Source organism: Ambystoma mexicanum, chromosome 4q, assembly GCF_040938575.1.
Source record: "Ambystoma mexicanum isolate Mex_15411 chromosome 4q, UKY_AmexF1_1, whole genome shotgun sequence".
In the NCBI taxonomy this organism is placed as follows: Eukaryota; Metazoa; Chordata; class Amphibia; order Caudata; family Ambystomatidae; genus Ambystoma; species Ambystoma mexicanum.
This window is the reverse complement of record NC_090928.1, coordinates 1,042,148,778-1,042,168,953: the sequence shown is the minus strand read 5'-3', so window position 1 is coordinate 1,042,168,953 and position 20,176 is coordinate 1,042,148,778. Positions and strand designations below refer to the sequence as shown.

Below are 20,176 nucleotides of genomic sequence, written 5' to 3'. Positions count from 1 at the left end.
TATTTAAGAGTGGGAAAAAGGCTCACACTCTTACCAGGTGAAAAAAATAAACCCTAGAAATCCAGCAATGCTGCTGAGGAACCCAGTAGGTAAGGGAAATTAGCCATTTTGGAGAATTCTCCCTAACATCGGTTTTCATTGGAGGCTTTTGAGAACGTGCTGCCTGCACGCAACCACTCTGATACAGTGTAGCTTCACTACCCTTCCAACGTGCACCCCGTTTCTCTTAATCATTGGTACTCACCGGTCACACAAAGTTTCTTTCCCAGCTTCTTGGTTCGTAGGTATAGGATCTCACTGTCTGCCCCGCAGACACCCCTCGACTGTTGTTTCCAGTCGGTGAACAAGCACCTCTCATCCACCGCATAGGAACCGCCTTTTTCCACGGCTCCCTTCTCTTGCGTTCCCCTGCTCCTTGGAGACACGGCTCCCTTGCCCCGCAGTGACACTGTTTTACTGTGCCTTTCTCCAGCGTGTCAGGGTTCCGTTCCCCCTCCGGTTTCTTGCAGGCTGTGCTGGCTTTCCTGATCCTCTCTCACTCGACAGGCTTCTTGCTTCCCCTCTTGCTTCCTTTGCTGTTTGTGGACTCCACCTTTTGTACACCTGTGAGTCTCTAGGTGTGAAGTCACAGGTTCAATTGCCTGACCACAATTAGTCCAATTAACATGACATGCCTGACCTTCAGCTCTATAGCCTTCTGGCTCCCTCTCCTTCGTCTCGGTACTATAGTGATGTCTCCTATAGATAATCTTTATTACTCTTGGTGTTAGTTTCTTCTTCTCAGTACTTGGTCTGACTTCAGGGGGAAAAAATAGGACCTGGGCAGCAATATCCTACAAAGGCTGAGGGGAGGGTAAGGTGAATCACTGTCAGGAAATGAGGAATACTGTGTTTCACCCTCTGGCACCACTTTCCTGCTCTATAAGGACTTTCCACCTGAGTGACCCTCCCTCATAGATTCACCCCGGGTTCGAGTCTTTCTCTTGGTTACCTAAGGGGGTGGGGGGTCCTAAGAGGGCCAAATGTGAGAACGCCCTCACACTCTCCCAAAGCTTCTGTCATTTTTTGAGCCAATAATTGGCAACATCTTTTACACATCATTTTGTATCATATGCTGCTTTAGCCAGTGGCCATTTCTTGTAAGTTATATTTTTTGCTATAGGTCCGCAACCCCACTTTTGACTCACCTGAGCTCACTATGCATATCCCTTTTTCTTTGAGCGACCAGCTGATCGTAATTATGATCATGGAGACACCTCAGTCTCATTTCCCTTTTAGAAATGTAATAATGAGTAAAGATGAAAATACCTCATTCTTTCATTTCCTTTCACTCTCTCTGAAGTCGGCTGCCAGCCTCCTATTAAAGGCATCAATCCAAGGAGGATTCCAGGCTATTCTGTTACCAGAGGATTTGACTACCCAGGTTAGTAGACTCATGCGACTGCCCCCGCCCCCGGGTTGTTTGTGTGACCTAGATTCCGCCGTTAATATACTATGGTCACTATGCTGTGCTTCCCCCACAAAAAAGTATTGCAAATATTAAACAGGGGTTCACTAACACATATGTAGTCAATCAAAGATGACTGGTGCCCTCTGTGCCAGGTTGTGGGCACCACTAAGTCCCCAGCTACATTGCCATTCAATATATGAAGGTCCCACTTTGAGAAGAATTTAGCCCACGCAAGTTCTGCCTAGTGGACTTGCCCCATATGCTCTTCCTGACTGTCCCAGGACCTTATTATGTTTGGCGTGTTAATATCCCCTGCTACCACAATGTAGCCATTGTCTACCTCCACCAACCAATCTTTAATAATGTCAGACAATTTAGTTAGAAATTCACAGACCTCCTGTTTTGTCGGATTACAGTAGAAGTTAACTATCAATAAGTCAAAGACAGTAGTACACCCACATTCTCTGTCCATGCTCTATGTATCTTTCCCCAATTGTACATGCGATTGCTGTTAAAAGCCCAGCCAATGGGCGACCCAAAGTGCCCTGTATCGCAGGATGTGTACATGTATGTAAACCATGAATTATCATCCTATCAGTAGCCCTTGTTTCCTGAATTAAGAATATGGAGAACTCATTCAAATTATTGCACACATCAGAGTTTACACTCGGGTGCCAATGTCCTCTGGAGTTCCATGGTCCCACGGTAAATCCCTGAACATTAGCTGAAGTGATGGTGCCGAACTCACACCTGGGTTGGTACATTTGGCTAGAGCCCTCGAGAGCCATGCCCAATCCTGTTTGCCCAGTCTTCCTGAGTTAGTTTACTCACCACCATTTCAATCCGCTCTGACCCTTTTACATTAGAACAGGTAATAAGAAGGCTAGACTGGTTATCCTGATTGCAGCTGTCATCTCTTGGTCAGGATGTCAAAGGAGACTTGTGATAACTCCCCTCCCCCCCCTAATGTAGAGGGAAAAATCATCACCCGTGGGGTTCAGGCATCCGATTCAGCCAGAATCATGTCATGTACCATTCGTGAAGGTATTTCAAGGGTCACAAGAGCCACCCTTTCTTCATGTATGAACTCCACCAGTTTGATGTCGGATGTTAGTCATTCCTAAAACAGGGCTAGCTCGTTGGAGTGGTTCAGTAATGGTTTATTTTCCTCCGATAGGCTGAATTCAAGCACCAGCCTAGGGCCAGTGTTAGATTATAAAGGTTGTGCTTGACTGTGTTCTAACACATTTTTGTAATCTCGGGTCTCCTTAACCACCCTGTGTATTTTTAAGCATGAGTAAGGGTGAGCCCTAGTGTGCAGGCTTTCCGCCAAAATATGGGTGGCTGGCTGAACCAAGTTATGCGTCCGTTTAGACAATAGTGTGTCAACATGTCTGCATGCCTTATCACTTTCCTCCAATTCTATCAGAGATTCCTCAACGTTACAAACGGTGATAGTCTCAGGAGGCTTGCAAGCACCTAAAGCACCTTCATCCATGGTTAAAGGGTCAAGGACTTCTGCCTATTCCCTCAAGAGTTCTTCTATCGATTCACTATGAGGGGTCCGAGGCCCACTTGCTCCTTGCTTTTCTCTTATTCTTGGTAAATTTAGCTTGAAAGGACTTTTTCACTGGTGCCATCCTTTCCCATTCCACATGCAGGGTAAGGGCATGCTTAAAGATCCTGGAGGATTTCCTGGTATAGTTAGGCTTTTTCTGGTTCTTAAATTTCTTTTTCTCTTGCAAGGTTTCCTGTTCCCCCTAGCTTCAACCGAAGCTGGGGGGATGTTCATCCGACACTTAAATAGGGGAAGCGGCAACCTCAGCCTGAGGGTAAACATTGCGATGTGGGTCAGGGATCAAATTGACCAGGTCATCAATAGTTTCCCCCACACGATAGATCATTCTCTCCACCATCTTCCCAAGTATGCTCCCCAGTCATCGGTTATCACATCCATAATAAGGTGTAAGCCAAACAATTCTATTCTGTTTTTCCCTGACAGGTTATACACTTGGAAGGCTTTGTGAAAGTATGCTTGCCTCACTATCAAGCAGCTTTCCAATTGAATAGTGCAGGGTATATAATATGATAGTGTGCTCTTTCACTTCCAGCTGTATGTTATTGTAAAGATTTACATGGGACGTCAAGACCAAGTTCAGTGCAGACATGGACACCGGTCCTAAGGCAGGTAATTCAAGAGGTAAATCTGTGTTAAATACTTCAGGCTCAGACACTGGAGAGTTAATATATGTATCCAGACATGAATCTCCAAGATTTGCTGAAGAAATACCGGACATATTAGAGAGGGAGAAGTCTGTTGATGGCAAGTCATCTGTAGTATGTTTCTCTAACTCAACCGTGGCAAGTGCATCACTGTTACGCTCACCTGGTATCCACGGGTGCTGCCACCCAGCCCTGGTTGGATGATTTGCACTCTTGAGCCCTCTCCCGGTCCATTGGTAAGGCCTCTGGTTAAAGATGGGTCTGCAATATAGGAGAGCTGGGTTCAATACCAGATTGTCTTTGTTTTCCCACCTCCCTTGGCCTCAACTCCTTCCTCCCCCTTGGGCCTTCTCCTCACCTAATGTTGTAAAAGGTGGATTCTCCATCCTGCTCCTCATGGCAGGGGCGCGTAGATGTGGGGGGCGAGCAGCGACCAAGTTACTTCACTGGTGCAAGCCCCCCCTGTGGGAATCCAGGCCTGCTGCGACTTCGTAGGTTTGCTGCTTTACAGTCTTTATATGCAATTCTTATGGCCCTCTTAGTTCGAATAATAATGTCTTGCGTCTTTCCTTTTAGGTATGGAAAGGTATTTTGGTGGTGTCATGCAGTTTGAAGAGGAGCATGGGCCGGTAGGCGAAAGCGCGGTGCTGTGATGCGCGGTGCTGTTTCGCCTTTTATATTGCTAACCTGTGTCTTTTCTCTCCTTGCAGGTTGCGATGTTCCTCGCCGAGCACCGTAATGTTCCAGCAATGATACTGACCAGGAGATGACTACCCAGGTAAGAATTGTGTGGCTTTCTTCATTCTGGAGGACACGTGAGTAAACGCTTACTAATGCTGTCTTTCTTTCTCCTCTTTCCAGTTTATGGTATTCCAGGATGCATGCAGTGGCGAATGATGGAGTTTGTACCTTCAGGTGAGTGGAACTGAAGTCAGCGATGGATTGAAGACAGGATACTGTTCCAGGTAAGTTTCGTAGTGTTCTTTCTCTCTCTGCAGGTCCTTGGTTTCAGGTAAGCTGGCATCAAAGAACTGGACACGGTGAGCGTTACGCTACACACAGCAGAATAACGCAAAGCATGTTTTGCTGTTTGGGTGTGGTTTAAATAGTTTCAGGTAAAGTAGTCCAGGTAAAATAGTCCCAGGCCTGCCACACCCCAAGTAGTCCAGGTAAAGTAGTCCCAGGCCTGCCACACCCAAAAGACTAGACCACATATTTCAGTTCCTTGTAACTGAGCTATGTGTGTGCCTCCATGTTGGCTGAACCCCCCAAGTTAAATAGTCCCAAGTAAATAGTCCCATTCTAATGTTAGTCTTCATGATGGTTATGAGCCAAAGGCGCCAGCACTGACTTCAAGAGAGTCTTGGATGAGGTTTTGAGGCCTTTGACCTGGCCCTAACTGGAAGGCTGACTTGCCAGTGAGGGCCAGGGGCAAGGGTCATGCCAGTCACTCAGTATGTTTCCACACTACACTTCCCTCTCGCACACCTGCATCTCAAATAGATTTGGGGATTGTGATGGATGCACTTCTTCCACATGAGACACTGCAAACTTCAGCTTCTCGCTTTCCTCCTCTACTTTTAGATGAAAATAAGTCATGGATCTTAGGGGGGCGTGGCTAGCAAGCCATGGAATAGGTTGTGTCTCTGTAATGCTCCTGCAGATCCTGAATAATCCGAGTCTGCACGCACCATAGAAAGCGAGCACAAGCTACAACATTAAGCCTGCGGCTGTAGGAATATGGATAGCATGTTGTAATCCAGTCCAAGAGCTGAATTGAGGTGCAACACTGAATTTACGAGTAGAACAAAGGACGGTGAAGACCCGTGAATATGGAAGCAAGATTGCAGCACCTACTAAACAAAAGACTGCGAGGGTGAGCAGTGACCGAACACCATAGCGACCGGGACAGACCCGCCGGGGAAACTACGAGCAACAGGTTACGAGAGCGGGGGAATCTTAAGAAATCAGAGCTCCCTTGCCATAATTTGTCAGGCACAAGTGTCGTGGTGAAGCGACGTATCATTGGAAGCGCAGGTACAGCACCAACATATTGAGGCGCAGTACACTGGCGAGGTAATCTGGTCCCAAGCAGAGGGGGAATGCCAATGGTGGTACTAGGCTTGGAAAAAACACTGCCCCCGACGGTAGCGCTGGCCGATAACAAGCATGGATACGCTTGGTGGAACACACCGCACTGAGCTGCAGAGTCGGAGGTGGAAAATTGGGACAAGCTACACAGAAGAGGGTCGCTCGCAGAGAGTTGGCCGGGTGCAATATGGACCTGTGACGCATAGTGGACCTGGTAATGTAAGGCTCAGATGGTGGTAGCTAAAGGCACTTGAAAATAAAAGACGCCTGCTACATTGTAACAGTGCCAAAACATGAGTGAGAACGAAACACCAGACTTTCAGGAAGAAACTGTAACATGTATCCTGCAGAGAGCCCCAGCGTCATAGGGGCAATCTTGACAGTGCCTCCAACCAAAGAGATTGATGGAACTCGGACCCGACGAGCGCTGTGCACCCAAGGCACAGGATAGTTATACTGCACAGGCTCCAACAAGATGAACTGGTAGAGCCGAATGGGTTTAAAGACACGTGAGCACCAAACAGTGGGATACGCATGCCGGGTAACGGCATGTAAATGCATTAGCGCGCAACCAGAGCCCCAAAGGAAGGCAAAGGGGACCAAGCTGAGGTCCCCCCAAGTGAGTGTGGGGATACTGTAGGCTGGGTCATAAAGCAGTAACGGACGGATGCAGAACAGACATAGGGGCCCCAACGGCACTGGAATTGATGGGCACAAGGAGAGCGTGGAAGTTATCGCATAAGGGCACTTGTTTGATTAATCACACCGGACGCCATATGAGCTCAAACAAGATGCATCCGCACTGAATGGGGAGCAGGAGTAATGTCACGGAAAGGTGCGGAGTGGGGTACACGAAACTCACGGGCAACGTTCTCTCAAGGGCGCTAGTTAACAACAATGGAGAACCGGCAGAGGGCTACCAGCGCTGGACATCGAGGTCTCATAGAGCCCTGGTTGCGCAGTGACGCATGGATTCATTATCGAGGCCTGAGCACAACAATTGATCAGGGGGCCCCAGATCCAGCAGGCAAAGATACGTGCATGAATATCAGATGTAAGTGAGTGGAGGGGGCGCCCGGACTGCGCATGGAAGGAAGGCAAGCCCACCAGGCGTCTGAGTTACGGAACTGAACAAGGACAGCTGACACAAGCACTGCCGCCACAGCAGGCGGCGACATTGACAAACACAGCTACAGCTATAACAGCTAGGAAGGGACAACCCCCGGCTAGAACCCGATGGCCCCCGCTATTATGAGAGCATAAGGGACATCTCCACATAGCCGAACAGTCAAGCAGACCAGACGGCGCAACAGTAAGCCATAACGACAGCTGGCCGAGGGGTCCCACAGGAGCGACCGGAACCTAAGAGCTGAGTCACTGGCGGGGCTCACTACAGCAGAGCGACATACGATAGAAGAGATGGTGTCCAAAACTTGCAAGGCCAAAGTGAGACAACCCACGATGGATATCTTTGCTAAACCAGCCCAGACGTCAGAAGCTGACAAACACACAGGGGGAGACACACGAGGAGCAGCGAATCCTTCGCGCAGTGATCAACAGATATTGGAAGCCATTGCGGAACTGAAATCCTTGTGGGAGAGCAAGATTGATGCAGCCATGGCAGAATTAAAGACCTAGCTGGAATTTAAGATCGACGCTGTCAGTGTGGACGTAAACCTCCAGAGGCAAGATATGAGAGAGCTGGCCGAGCGCACAAGCGGACTTGAAAGCAAGGTGAAAGCCAACACAGACACCTGCATGGCCAGCGCCAAAGAGGTTACTGTATTGCAACAACAGATACGCAATCTGGAAAGTCGGGCTGAGGAAGCAGAAGGACGAGCATGACGGAACAACATACGGGTGGTGGGGCTGCTGGAGGGAGAAGAAGGCACAGACCTGACAAATTACATAGAAAATATGCTGCTGCAAGAGATAGGTGCTGGAGCGCTAACCTAGGGGTATATAGTGGAGAGAGCGCATAGAGCCCTAGCTAGGAGGCCTCCACCGCGAGCCCCTCTCCGGCCGACCATTGCCAAGATACTAATCTATGAAGAGAGTGAAAAGATTTTAGAACACTTCTACAAAACTGGGACAATAAGCAGAACGTCGGCGACCATCACAGCGTACCCGGACCACACCTTTCTGGTACAGAAACAGCGGCTGCACTACGTGGTGGTCAAGAGACTGCTGTATGAATCCGGCTTCAAATACATGCTGCTGTACCCTGCGAGACTGAAGATTATGCATAAGAACAAGGCGTTTTTCTTAGAGACGCCCGAGGACATGACGGGCTGGCTGGACACGCAGGGCTGCCTGGCAGGAGCAGAAGGCCAGTCGCAGAGCGGACAGGATAAGTGAACCTGCATTCCTCCTGTAATGTACTATTGACTAATACGATTGATGTTAGATAGCGGTAGGAACACAGACATTGACATTGGGAAGGGATACAATCCAGAGTGAATCAAATTACAATAATATGTAAAATGTTGAGTCAGGGATTGTAGATATTGAACTATTGTGCATAATATTGATTACTGAGTGCAGGAGACGACGGGGCTGCCCTTTCATATGCAGCATCAGAAGACACGCTATCACCCCCAATAGTTTTAGTTAGGATACTGGTAGCGCAGTATCCTCCTGCAGCGCCTTGGGTACCGGCAGACCGGGAAAGAGACGAGATGCGGGGACGCCTGAGATCCAGGAATGGAGCTGGGCAACAGTTGGGGTTGGTTGGGGAAACGGGAGGGGCGGGGAGTTGGGATAACTGGGGGGAGGGGTTCTACATAAATACATTAAGGATGCAAAAGAGTGGAAGGAAGAGTAAGGGGAAGTCCGAAGCGGTATGAAAATGAGTGATCTGAGAATTATAACTTGGAATGTCAGAGGGCTGAACAGCTATATAAAGAGGAATCAAATTATGACCTATCTCAAGTAGCAGAAAATTCATATAGCGCTCTTACAAGAGACTCACCTCGCCAGGGACAAATTAGATACACTGACAAGGAAATGGAGAGGAATCACGGTTGGTACGGCCTACTCAACTTATGCGAGAGGGGTCTTGATCTGGGTGGCACCAGGGGTCCCGTTCCGGGTCCTCCAAACTGTAGTGGATAAAGACGGCAGGATAGCTATTGTCCGGGGCATGGTAGAGAACAAGGAGATATGTGTCATAAATATGTATGCCCCGAATTATAACACCACGGCTTATTTTAAGGCACTATACCCCAAGATCAGCCCGCACAGGGATGGTGGGTTCATTTGGAGGGGGGGATTTTAACAGTACGATAGATCCGACAAAGGATAGGTCATATGACATGTTTTTTTAACCCATCCCCAGCAGCCAAAGCATGGAGGGTGTTGATACAGGACCTGAAATTGGCAGATTTATGTAGGGAATTGCATTTGCTAGTCCGGGTTTACTCGCATTATTCAGCCCCACAAAATCTGTATACGAGACTGGACTACGTGTTAGCGGGTGACGAGGTGATGCCCGAGTACACACGCTGAATATAAAGCCAGAGTTCTGTCCGATCACGCGCCCCTAATCATCACAAGACAGATGCGGCCTCCCCGTGCGATGATCCCTACCTGGCGACTAGAGTCAAAGCCTTAAAAGATGCGTGGTTCAGAGACCACATGCGAGAGGTGATGCAGGAGTATTTTACACATAATACGGGCAGTGTACGTTCGGCTGGTGTGCTGTGGGAAGCATTCAAGGTGGTAGTGCGGGGGGGGCAGCAATAGCCAAGTCCAAAGGGTTACAAGAGGAAATAGTGCAGGAACTGCAAAAAACAGAGCAGAAAATGCAAGACATGATGAAGACTGGGGGGGACACAAGAGGAAGCAAGGGAATCTCTACGCCTCCAGCAGGAATGCATAGTGCAATGGGAGAGGCTGGGTAACCTGAGCTATAAAAAAATATATTGAGCGCCAACACGCAGAAGGGGATAAGCTTGGTCGCCTTCTGGTGTGGTTATACAAGAGTGAGGTTGCACCACAACCAATACGGGTGGTGCAAGGGGCAGTTGGTCGCTTGGGGGAAACCCAGGAAGAGGTCAATGAGTGCTTCTATGACTTTTACAGGGGCCTCTTTAGTGTACCCACTGGGGAGGAAGTAGTAGATATACAAGGGGCACTATCGGAGATAAGTCTCCCCCGACTCACTGAAGAGGACAGCGACAGATTAGAAGTCCCCATTACTATTGATGAACTAGAAAGTGTGATTAAAGACCTGCCCTCTAACAAGGCTGCAGGAGCAGATGGGCTCTTCGGTGAGTTTTACATAGAGTATAAGGCAGAAATCCTCCCCCCATTGTTGTCAATGTTAAACGAAGCATTAGAACAAGGAAAGTTGCCCGAATCACTAAGGGAGTCGATAATTGTCCCATGTGACTCAGTTAGGTGGCCCTGGCTGCTTGCCGTTCTGAAGGCCTTGGCATGGGACCCACGTATATAAAATGGGTGGAATTGCTGTATAATGTCCCGATGGACAGAGCCAAGACAGGCTCCGTGATCTCGGAGCGGTGGAAATTAAGTAAGGGAATGAGACAGGGGTGTCCATGGTCCCCGATGCTCTTCATACTGGCATTGGAGCCACTGGCAGCATACTTGAGGGTGGAATTTGGAGAGGTGGGATTAAGCACACAGGACGGGAGACATTTGGTCTCCCTGTATGCAGATGATATGTTGCTGTATCTGAGTTACCTGTTGGAAAATCTACAATATGTCCTGGAGGTGTTGGAGCGGTACTCCTTAGTGTCTGGTACTGGTATATCGGTGAATCCCCAGAAATCTAGTTTGTACCCACTCGGGTGTTACAAAGGGAAGCCCATACACAGTCTGCCGGTGCTGCCTCTGAAATGGGAGCCAGCTACGTTCAGGCACCTATGAGTAGATATATATCACAAGCCCAAAGAGGAACATAAGCACAACATGGAGAAAGCAGTGGAGAGGATAGAGAAGAGCATAACATTCTGGGGGTGGTTGCCATTAATCATGATGGGGCGGGCGGCGCTATTGAAGATGGTGGTGCTGCCGAGACTTCTGTATTACTTCGCCAATGTTCCCTTTGCGATCCCGAAAAAGTTTTTCAATAAATTGCACGCTGTATGTTGGAGCTTCATTTGGCATAAATCAAGGAACAGGGTGGCATTATGGAAGCTCCAGAATTCATATGAACAAGGGGGAATTAAATTGCCCAACTTTGAGACATACTTTATTGCCAGTCAGCTGCAGTAAGTGGCCAGATGGCTATCGGACGAACCGACTACTGAATTGAGGCTGCTGAAAACAGCTGGCAGACCGTTCTTCTTGAAGGAAGTGATATGGGTGTCTGATATGCACAAAACCAGCGGGCACCTCCTGCTGCGTCTGGGCTGCAATATATGGCGTAAAGCACTGCGGCTGCTAGGTACTGCAGCACTGTATTCCCTGCAGGTGCTGCTGGCGGCACTCGTGGGGGCAGATGAACAGACCAGGAAGAATGTAAGGAAGAGGTGGGAGCCCATGTGAGTAGCCACAGTAGGAGACATGCTTAAAGAAGGAGAGCCCACATAGTGGTCAGTACATCACACATGCTAGGCTGCTGACCGGCCTGAAATTGAGATTGCACACATGCAGCCGAATAAGTTGATCAATTGCTTTTATGATGTGTCGGAGGGAGGACATGAAATCTCACGCATATACGAGTTATTAATGTCTGCAGTATGAGGGGAAGTAGATCAATTAAGGGGGAAGTGGGAGGCGGACCTGGGAGCATTACTGTCAGATGGGGAATGGTACAGAGTGAAAATATATCACAAAAAAGTATCGCGAAATGCAAGATTCCAGCAGATCCAGCTGTATGTGACACATAGAGCATATCTGACTCCGCACAAAATAGGCAAGTTTAATCAGACAAGTAACCAGGCGTGCTTGAAATGCGGAGAGAGAGATGCCAACCTGGCACATATGTTTTGGGCGTGCGTGGAAATTAGTAGATTCTGGAAGGAGGCAGTACAACTGTTGGCGAATGCTGGGATCACGTTAGACGTAGACTCTCCCAAAGCCTGCCTGCTGGGATGCTTCCCGAGACTCAAGTGAACTAAACATGTAAGCAAGCTGAAAGACCTAGCGTACATTCTGGCGAAACAGAGAATAACAATGGGATGGAAAGTATTGGCGAGACCAGTAGCACAAGTATGGTGGAGGGATTTGTTAAAGTGGGCCAATGTGGAAACGGTGGCATGGATGGAAGCGTCCAGTAGGGATGAGGAACCAGGAGTGAGAGAAACAGATATGTGGAAACAGCTCATAGCCGAATTAGCCGCCTCTGTACACGATACTCAGGAAGTGGGAGAGATCCCTGTAAGCGAATCCGGTGCCACCGATGAAGTGGCACTGATAGAAGTGTGACCATGATTGGAGGTGTAGGGTAGGCCCAAGGGGGTGGGGGGGAGGGACGGGAGTTGTTAAATATTTACTTGTACTAAAAGTGTTTATGGTTGTGTTTGCATGGTTAAATAGAAATTAAAAAAGTCATGGATCTTCATTCTGCATCATTGTTCCATTTTAACTGATGCAGGATGTGCTGGCTTTAGGATATTTTTTATTTTTAGCATTTATGGGCAGCAAGGACTGCTTCTCATCCCCCTGTAATCCCGGGGCTTTGCTAAATCAGTCGCCATAATTCAAAGATTGTACATGCCCAGAAGGATTAGGAAGAAAAGAGGAGAAGAAAAAGAAAAAGCCTGAAGTAATCAAGGTATTTGGCAAAGGGCAGAGACAATGTAAACTTTCCACTTAGCCCAAAAGGTGCACCTTGCAGACAATGCTCCTCCAAATGAAAAAATGAGATCCCAGTGCAGCTGCTGCACTTGCCTCGAAACTCCAGTCACAGCGTTCCGCGGCAGAGTTAACTTTTTCGGTACATCTAGTGCACCTTACAAGATATCACTCTCAGCAGCAGGCTAACCCATTGCAGCAGCAGTATCCTCAGAACTCCACAACACTATGCTGCACACACTGAGATACGAGGCAGGTATATACACTTTCAGCGAAGCCTCTTTATTTAACTATCACAGATAAATGTGGCCCTTCTGAAAAGTGCTCAGGTCAAAGAGTTTTCCTCTAGGCAAGAATACACACTGCAGTCACTTTCCAGCATACAATTAAAAACATGAGCCAAGGGGTTTGCTGGATGCTATGCCTGTAAAATAAGCTAGCACTGACACTGTTGCTAGCAATCCCTCCTACCTTACCGGCTGGTGTGGGTGTCAAACAAGCTTGGGGATCACCTCTCCCCTTACTCTCCTTTACACCGAGCCATACAAAGAAGAGGGGTCTGTGTTGTGCTGCTCCATACCCTCCTTTTCTCCTCACTTTCCACTGAGCTCCACAGGGCGGGGATTAGGCAGTGAACGAGGAGGAGGCTGCTCTCATGAGTGCTCCGTCCAGGGCACACGAACAGCTCCTTCGTGACAGACGCCCAGGCTAACTACACAGCAAAGGCTGAGGTAGTTGGAGGAAAGGACCTTGCAGGGTTATGCACTCACTGTCGGGACAAATCGTCAAGCCGCACAAGACACAAAGCACAAACTTCTGGCCACTTCCGACAACTTTAGTCAATGACCTCCCTATTTGTTTTTTTCCAAAAAGAAGGTGAATTTAGGTATGAGGCTCCCTTTTCTTCCAAAGGCGGTCTTGGACTTCTCTTAAAAGATCCATGTTTCTATGTTTTTTCCTCCGCTTTATCCTTGTAAGGCCGAGAAACTATTCCATTGGCTGGACCCAGTGTGGGCGCTCTGCCCTGAACATCTTCCAGGAGGCAACGTGGGTGTCTCTGCACACATTTGCTAATTTTCCTCCGATAGATTCCTCATCGCCCTCACTTCCTGCCCCTTTTTGCAGATTGCTAGTACACCATTGGTTCCGCAGTCACTCTCAGTCCAAGTTCTAGGGAAAATGTGTGAAACTGAGGTCACAGGGCACAGCGCCTCAATATATACTGACCCCGATGTCATGTTTGGCGTAGGGTGGGTATAGGTGTCGGACAGAGCTGATGCGGAGCTGCGCTGTGCCCCCTACTGGTATAAAGGTTTCTGAAGAACAAATGCGCTGAGGATAGGATATTGTAGATGAGGAATCCGCTGGAGGAACAACCATCAGAAAGAACATTACTGAGAGGTAAGTAATTTGTTCGTCTGGAGGGTGTTAAACCAGAGTATGCTGATTTAAACTGCATCTGATGTTGCCTTTATGTGCAATTTTGTCTGTGCCACGTCGTAGACATAATGAAACGGATGGGCCAAAACAGAATGGCCATCAGCAGGGCTTAGGAAAGTGCATTAGTGCACCATATATGTGCATCAGGCTATTAATGCAGTAAACACAGCCCTAGTGTAGCCAAGCCTAAATCACAGCTAACACCAGCCTACTCTACAACACACTTCCAATTGCGACAAAAATGTGGTGCTTACAAAGCTCCCCTTTCCATGGTAGCCATGTGTGCTTAGGGACAACAGTGGGTTTCAGTGGCAGGGGAACTTCAATAAAAGTCTCTCTAGGCAGAATATTTTTTTTAAAAACATTGAAGACAGCAAAATGTTTAGAGGAGCCAGAACCCCAAAATGAAAGGTTTACCTGATAACATCTTTGCTTAGGTCTGTTTAAAAAAAAAAAGTGTATGAAACATTCTAAATACATAACATTACAATTATTTTTGGATGTAAAAGACTAACCCCATCAACACCAATGAGTTGCCACTGTTCTAGTTTCGCCCTCCCTATGTTTTATTTCTTACAGTTTACCTTAGTGACCGCCTGATGCCAACATGTTAAAAAAAGAATTCAGGCTTGTACCGCAAACACTGCCATGCCAACTTCTGTTAGTCAAACATCATACAATAGACGTCCATTTAAGTAGTTTGGTAAATGTTCTTTTTAACCAAGAATTGAGTGAAATGTGTTGACTTCTGGTTACAAACTCTTTTCCTACTTTTATTTTTGCAGTAGCCATTGATGAGTCATGGGACCTTCTTTCAGTGTCCCCGTGGTGGCAACAGATGCGTACATCTTGCATTCAGTCTGAGAAGATCGGTGCTGCATTGTTAGCAGCACATGTTGGGCATTCAGTAGCTGCAACTTTAGCCAACCATACAGCTGAGAAAAAAGTAAGTAAATGGCAGGCTGCTTCTCTGCCTTTCTGCTTCAGCATAGAGTCTAGCCAGTGCTCAACATCGTAGCAGGCGAGAAGCACATTTTGCAAAAATTAAGAACTAATAACTGATGCAATGGTATTCATTGTTGAATGGTCTCTCTTTTTTTTCAAAATAGGTTTATTGCATTTTATCAGCATGAAATCATACAGCATGACGCATTCCATATTTATTTAACTACGCAATACATGCTCCACTAATATACCAAATTCTCTCCCCAGCCCCCCCCCTTTTTCCCCACACCAAACTTGTAAAACAGGTGTAGTCATGTGTACAGTATCTCTACTTGTCTCGCTAAGGGCCTATTTATATGATAGGCTGCCTTCCATATATGTGCAAGAAAGGGAGCCATACACCTTCTATGTCCATTTTTGTCTTATCCAGAAGGTGTGTCCAGTACTCCATATTATAAATATCCATCACTATATACAACCACGCATATTTCATGGGGGCCCTGGGTCTCTTCCATAGTTGTGCAACAGAGCTACTAGAAGCTACCAAAAGAATATGCACCACATGACAAGAGTTCCTGCTCACCAGTCTCTGATTACACTATTCCAAAAAGCATCAATAATGGCGAGAGCGCCTTTCCCATCTAGGTCTTCTGCATATGTGCTCAGTCCCAGCACATATGATAGTAGTCCCCTCTCAATTGACAGCACTGGGCGGTCACACCCGGATACATTTTTGCATGTTTGGCTGGGGGGGTACTGCCACCTGTGGATTAGGTTCAGGGCTTGCATCCTACTGTAAAGACACCATAGACTGGGATACCTTCCGACAGATTTGTTCCCACACCCTGTCAGTGAGTTCCATATTAAGATCCTTATCCCACTGTTCCCTAGCTGGCAGGGCACTAACCGGCTCTGCTAGCAATAACTCCCTAACCATGTTTGGTATTAATCCTCTAGTATTAGTATTTGAGATCAATACTTTTTAAAAGGATGTCGGGTGTCTAAGGAGATTATTTCCCCAGCATGCATCTGAAAGAGCCCCTTTCAGTTGCAAAAAACGGAATACAGAAAGTGATCCAACGGAATACAGAGAGTGATCCAATCTGTAGACATCCCAGCTGCTCAACTGTAAGATATCTACTGTGATGAATCTGATGATGTCGTCACTCCTTTTTCCGAGGTAGCCTCTTCCCATGTGGCCAGGGGACGGCAGCCACTACCTGATCCTCACCCTAAACCTCGGGGTGGCTATTTGAGGCAGGATCCCATGGGGGTGGCGGACCGACAGGGGGATGACCCTGCATTGTCAGATGAAAACATATATCCCCCTTTCGAATGGATTGTGTCTTCCAACGCATTCCACATCTTTCACATGTAATGTCCACAGCTGTGCACCTCGGAAACTTTTTCGGCAGAGGGCGTCCTGTGTCGATGGCGTTGGGTTCATGTCCTTCGAGGGCCTCTGTCGAGGATGACGTCACAGGATGTTATAAATAGGACGCCCGGCGCCCGTAGCCTCAGTTCCGTTTTTTTCTGCGAACGTGTTAACTTCGTGATACTCGGCGCGCCTCATGTGTTTTCTTCATTGAAGATGTCTTTCTTTTCGACCCCTCCGACTCCGCGGTCCGGCTTCAAGACCTGCCGGGACTGCAAGTCTAAGATGTCGCTCACTGCCCCCCACCGCATTTGTTTGTGGTGCCTGGGTGAGTCGCACGACACCGTCGACTGCTCGAAATGCCAGTCGCTGACTGCCAACGCCCTGTGGGAGTGGCAGGGGAAGCTCGAGGTAGATGGGGCTGTAAGCATGTTAAGTCCCGGACTTCCAAGTCCAAGGGGGTTTCCACCAATGACTCGAGGGGCAACTCTCCGCGTCGGAAGGATTCCCCGGGATCCCGATACTGGAGTGGTTCCTGCCACTCGTCTTCCTCGTCCCGGCATTCCAGGAAGCGCCGTCACCAGTCGCCTTCCCTGTCCTCCTCGGAAGATGGTGCCTCGAGGAAGGTTTCGTGCCCTACAAAGTCCTCTACTCCAGAGGAATGGGCGGCGCTTCGAAAATCCATGATGGCGATTTTTCAATCGCAGGACACGGGTCCGGTCGCGCCTTCTGACGAAGCCGGCCAGGATCTGTCTCGTTCCGTGGCTCGCACTCCTTCGGGCTCGGGTTCGCGACAAGACCCTCATCGGGAGCCATTGAGGTCCCGTACGGACAAGGAATCGAAAGGTCGCAAGAGACGTGTCTCGAGGTCTCGGTCCTCGTCCTCAGCGAGACCGCAGCAACCTATTGAGGGCTCAGGGCCAGCGTCGACTCGTTCGGCACCATGTCCGTCTGATTCGGACATCGACGCTTTGCCGTCGTATCAGCCCACAGCGCCGTTGGCACCTGTGCCAACGCCGAAGCCTTAGGCAATCCCGACGTCGAGGTTGTCGACTCTCTCGACATCTAAGACTTTGGCGCTATCGGCGGCTTTGGGAATTTCTTCTCAGAATTTGCTGTTGGAGTACCCAGACATTGTGGATCCTCCAAGGAAGGATAAATCGAAGTCAGTGAGGCCGGTTTTGGCCTCCAGGCCCGCTTCTATCCCCAGACCTGGGTTTCAACCCCCTCTGGATGATGTTTTTGAAGAGGAGGAAAGGTCTGAGGTTGAGGAACCTGTTGACCTTGATGATGCTCCAATTCTTTCTGGGGATTGTCAGTTGGAAGAGTTGAGGCAGACCCTCCATGTTGCAAGTGGACTGGACACTTTCCTGGAAGTGGAGTTTGTTAGACCTGGGCCTGGAGCTCATGCAGAGTCTTCTTATAGGAGACTCATGGCACGTATCTCGCAGTATCTGGGTTGGTTTAGTCCTCTGGAAGACTTTGTGCAAGATGATCTGACAGACATCTTGGATCACGGTCCGTCCTCTGACCCTGTTTTGCCATTTCATTCTACCTTGCAGAAAAGGGTGGCAGCTGCTTGGGAGTACCTGGAATGTCTTCCGGCTGTGAATAAAAAGCTAACTAAGAAATACCGCCCTTCCGTTAGTGACCCCAGCTATTTGTCTACTCACCCCACTCCTGAGAGTTTGGTGGTTCAGGCGGCGTACTCTACCATCCCTCCAGATAGGGACGACAAGCGCTTCGACGGTTGGGCCCGGAAGGTATTTTCTGCTGGGAGCATGGCCTTGAAATCGGCCAACTCCACGTGTGCCTTGGCAAGGTTTTCACACACTCTGTGGAATTACGTTTCCTTGATGGCTGAGCATATCCCGAGGGGGAAGAAAGGGATGGTTTCCTTGCTCTCGTGCAAGACGGCAAACATGCCATGTGTGAATCCCTTCAGTCGGGTTTGAATACGGCCGACAGTGTTAGCCAATCCATTGCTGTGAACACCGTGATACGCAGTTTTGCGTGGTTGCAGAAGTCAGGGTTTGCTCTGGATGTGCAGGCCCGTCTTCTCAACATGCCCTTTGATGGCGCACATTTATTTGCCAGCAAGGCTGATGAGAGCCTTGAGAGTTTGCAGGCCTCAAAAGCTGCGGCAAAGTCTTTGAACACCGCGGTGCGTCAACCTCTGCTTTTTTTGTCCTAGGGGACAGCAGTGAAGGGGAGGTTCCTTTCGGTACTACTCCTCCTTTGGTAGTACGAGAGGGGCCGCCAGTGAAAGGGGCAAATGGAAAGGTACCCGTGGTGGACGGGGAAATTGTGGTGCCAGAGCCGCTCAGGCAGCTGCCTCTTTGCCTTCAGGCACTGCGGCAGCCGCTTCCAAACAGTCATGAGGCCATGTCCCATGGTTGGCCGTTTGGGGGCAGACTGTCTCAGCAACTCGAAGAATGGCTACTGAATTCCCTTCCTTCAGCGGCCTCACAACAATCCACTGGGGGAACTCTCTTTGAAGCTTCCAGATCCGCTCCTTGCGCAGGAAATCTGTCCCTGCTGGAGAAAGGCGCTATAGAACTGGTGCATGTAGCGGAGAGGAACAAGGGATGGTATTCCCCTTATTTTTTGATCCTAATGAAAGACGGGGGTTTGAGACCCATCATGGACTTGCGTTGGTTGAACAACCTCCTCTGGAAGGACAAGTTCAAGATGGTCTCTCTTTCTCAAGTCCTCCAGGCCCTTCAACTTCAGGATTGGTTGGCTCTCTGGACCTCAACGATGCTTACTTCCATGTGCCGATTCATCCCGCACACAGGAAGTACCTGAGGTTTGCGGCATGGTGACTCGCACTTTCAGTTTCGGGTCCTGCCATTCGGATTGACCTCCGCCCGAGGGTCTTCACCAGGCTCATGGTGGTGGTGGCAGCGTACCTCAGGCAAGTGGGGATTCCAGTCTACCCCTACCTGGACGACTGGCTGATCTGGGCGCGCTCTCCCGAGGTAGCTTTGGATCATCTCAGTATCACCTGCCGTACCCTCCACAGGCTGGGCTTCTCCCTGAATTTCAAGAAGTCGCGCCTGACACCTTCCCAACAGCTCCAGTACATCGGGGCTGTGTTGGATATGTCCTTGGGGAAGTGTTCACCTCCCAAGGTAAGGGCTCATCACGTTGTGCAGATGGTGGACAAGTTTCAACATGCCCAGAGTCTCCAGGCTTTCGAATTCTTAAGGTGGCTCGGCCTCATGGCTTCCTGCATTTTTCTGATGCCAGAGGCCAGGCTGCGGATGAGATCCCTGCAATGGGTCCTCAAGATGCAGTGGGCACAGTTCTCTGGCAAGATGACGGATCCTGTTCAGATCCCACGCTCGGTCTCCCAGGACCTGCTGTGGTGGGTGAATGAAGGGAACCTGATGAAGGAGGAACCGTTTTGGCAACTGTGGCCAGAGGTGACTAGTGACGAACGCTTCCCTCACAGGATGGGGCGCTCATGCCAACACCTTGACCGCCAGTGGTCGTTGGTCTCCGTCAGAGTCCAGACTCCACATCAATCTGTTGGAGCTGAGAGCCATCAGGCTAGCCCTGAAGGCTTTTCTGCCCTCGGTACGGGGGAAGAGTGTCCTGGTCATGACAGACAACACAGTGGTCATGCATTACCTAAAAAAAAAAAGAGGGGGGCAGGGTCACTCCTGTTGTGCAGAGAGGCAATGCAGCTCTGGTTCTGGGCCATCCAGCAGGAAATTTTGATCTCAGCAGTTCATCTGGCCGGCAACGAAAATGCGGCGGCAGACGCTCTGAGCAGGCAGAGCACAGTCTCTCACGAGTGGGAGTTGGCTCAGGAAGTCCTTCAGGAGATCTTTGCCCTTTTGGGAAACCCGCAAGTGGATCTCTTCGCCACCAGTGTAAACCGG

At 49.0% G+C, this 20,176-nt stretch overlaps 1 protein-coding gene across 1 annotated transcript in view; it reads left to right on the top strand.

The window, feature by feature from the left end:
- RAB3GAP2 (RAB3 GTPase activating non-catalytic protein subunit 2) overlaps positions 1 to 20,176 on the top strand; it is a 2,371,691-nt gene that overhangs the window by 1,368,161 nt on the left and 983,354 nt on the right. Inside the window, exon 23 of the mRNA XM_069608591.1 lies at positions 14,752 to 14,912. Coding sequence (XP_069464692.1) covers positions 14,752 to 14,912 — 161 coding nt within the window. The remainder of the gene's footprint in view (positions 1 to 14,751; positions 14,913 to 20,176) is intronic.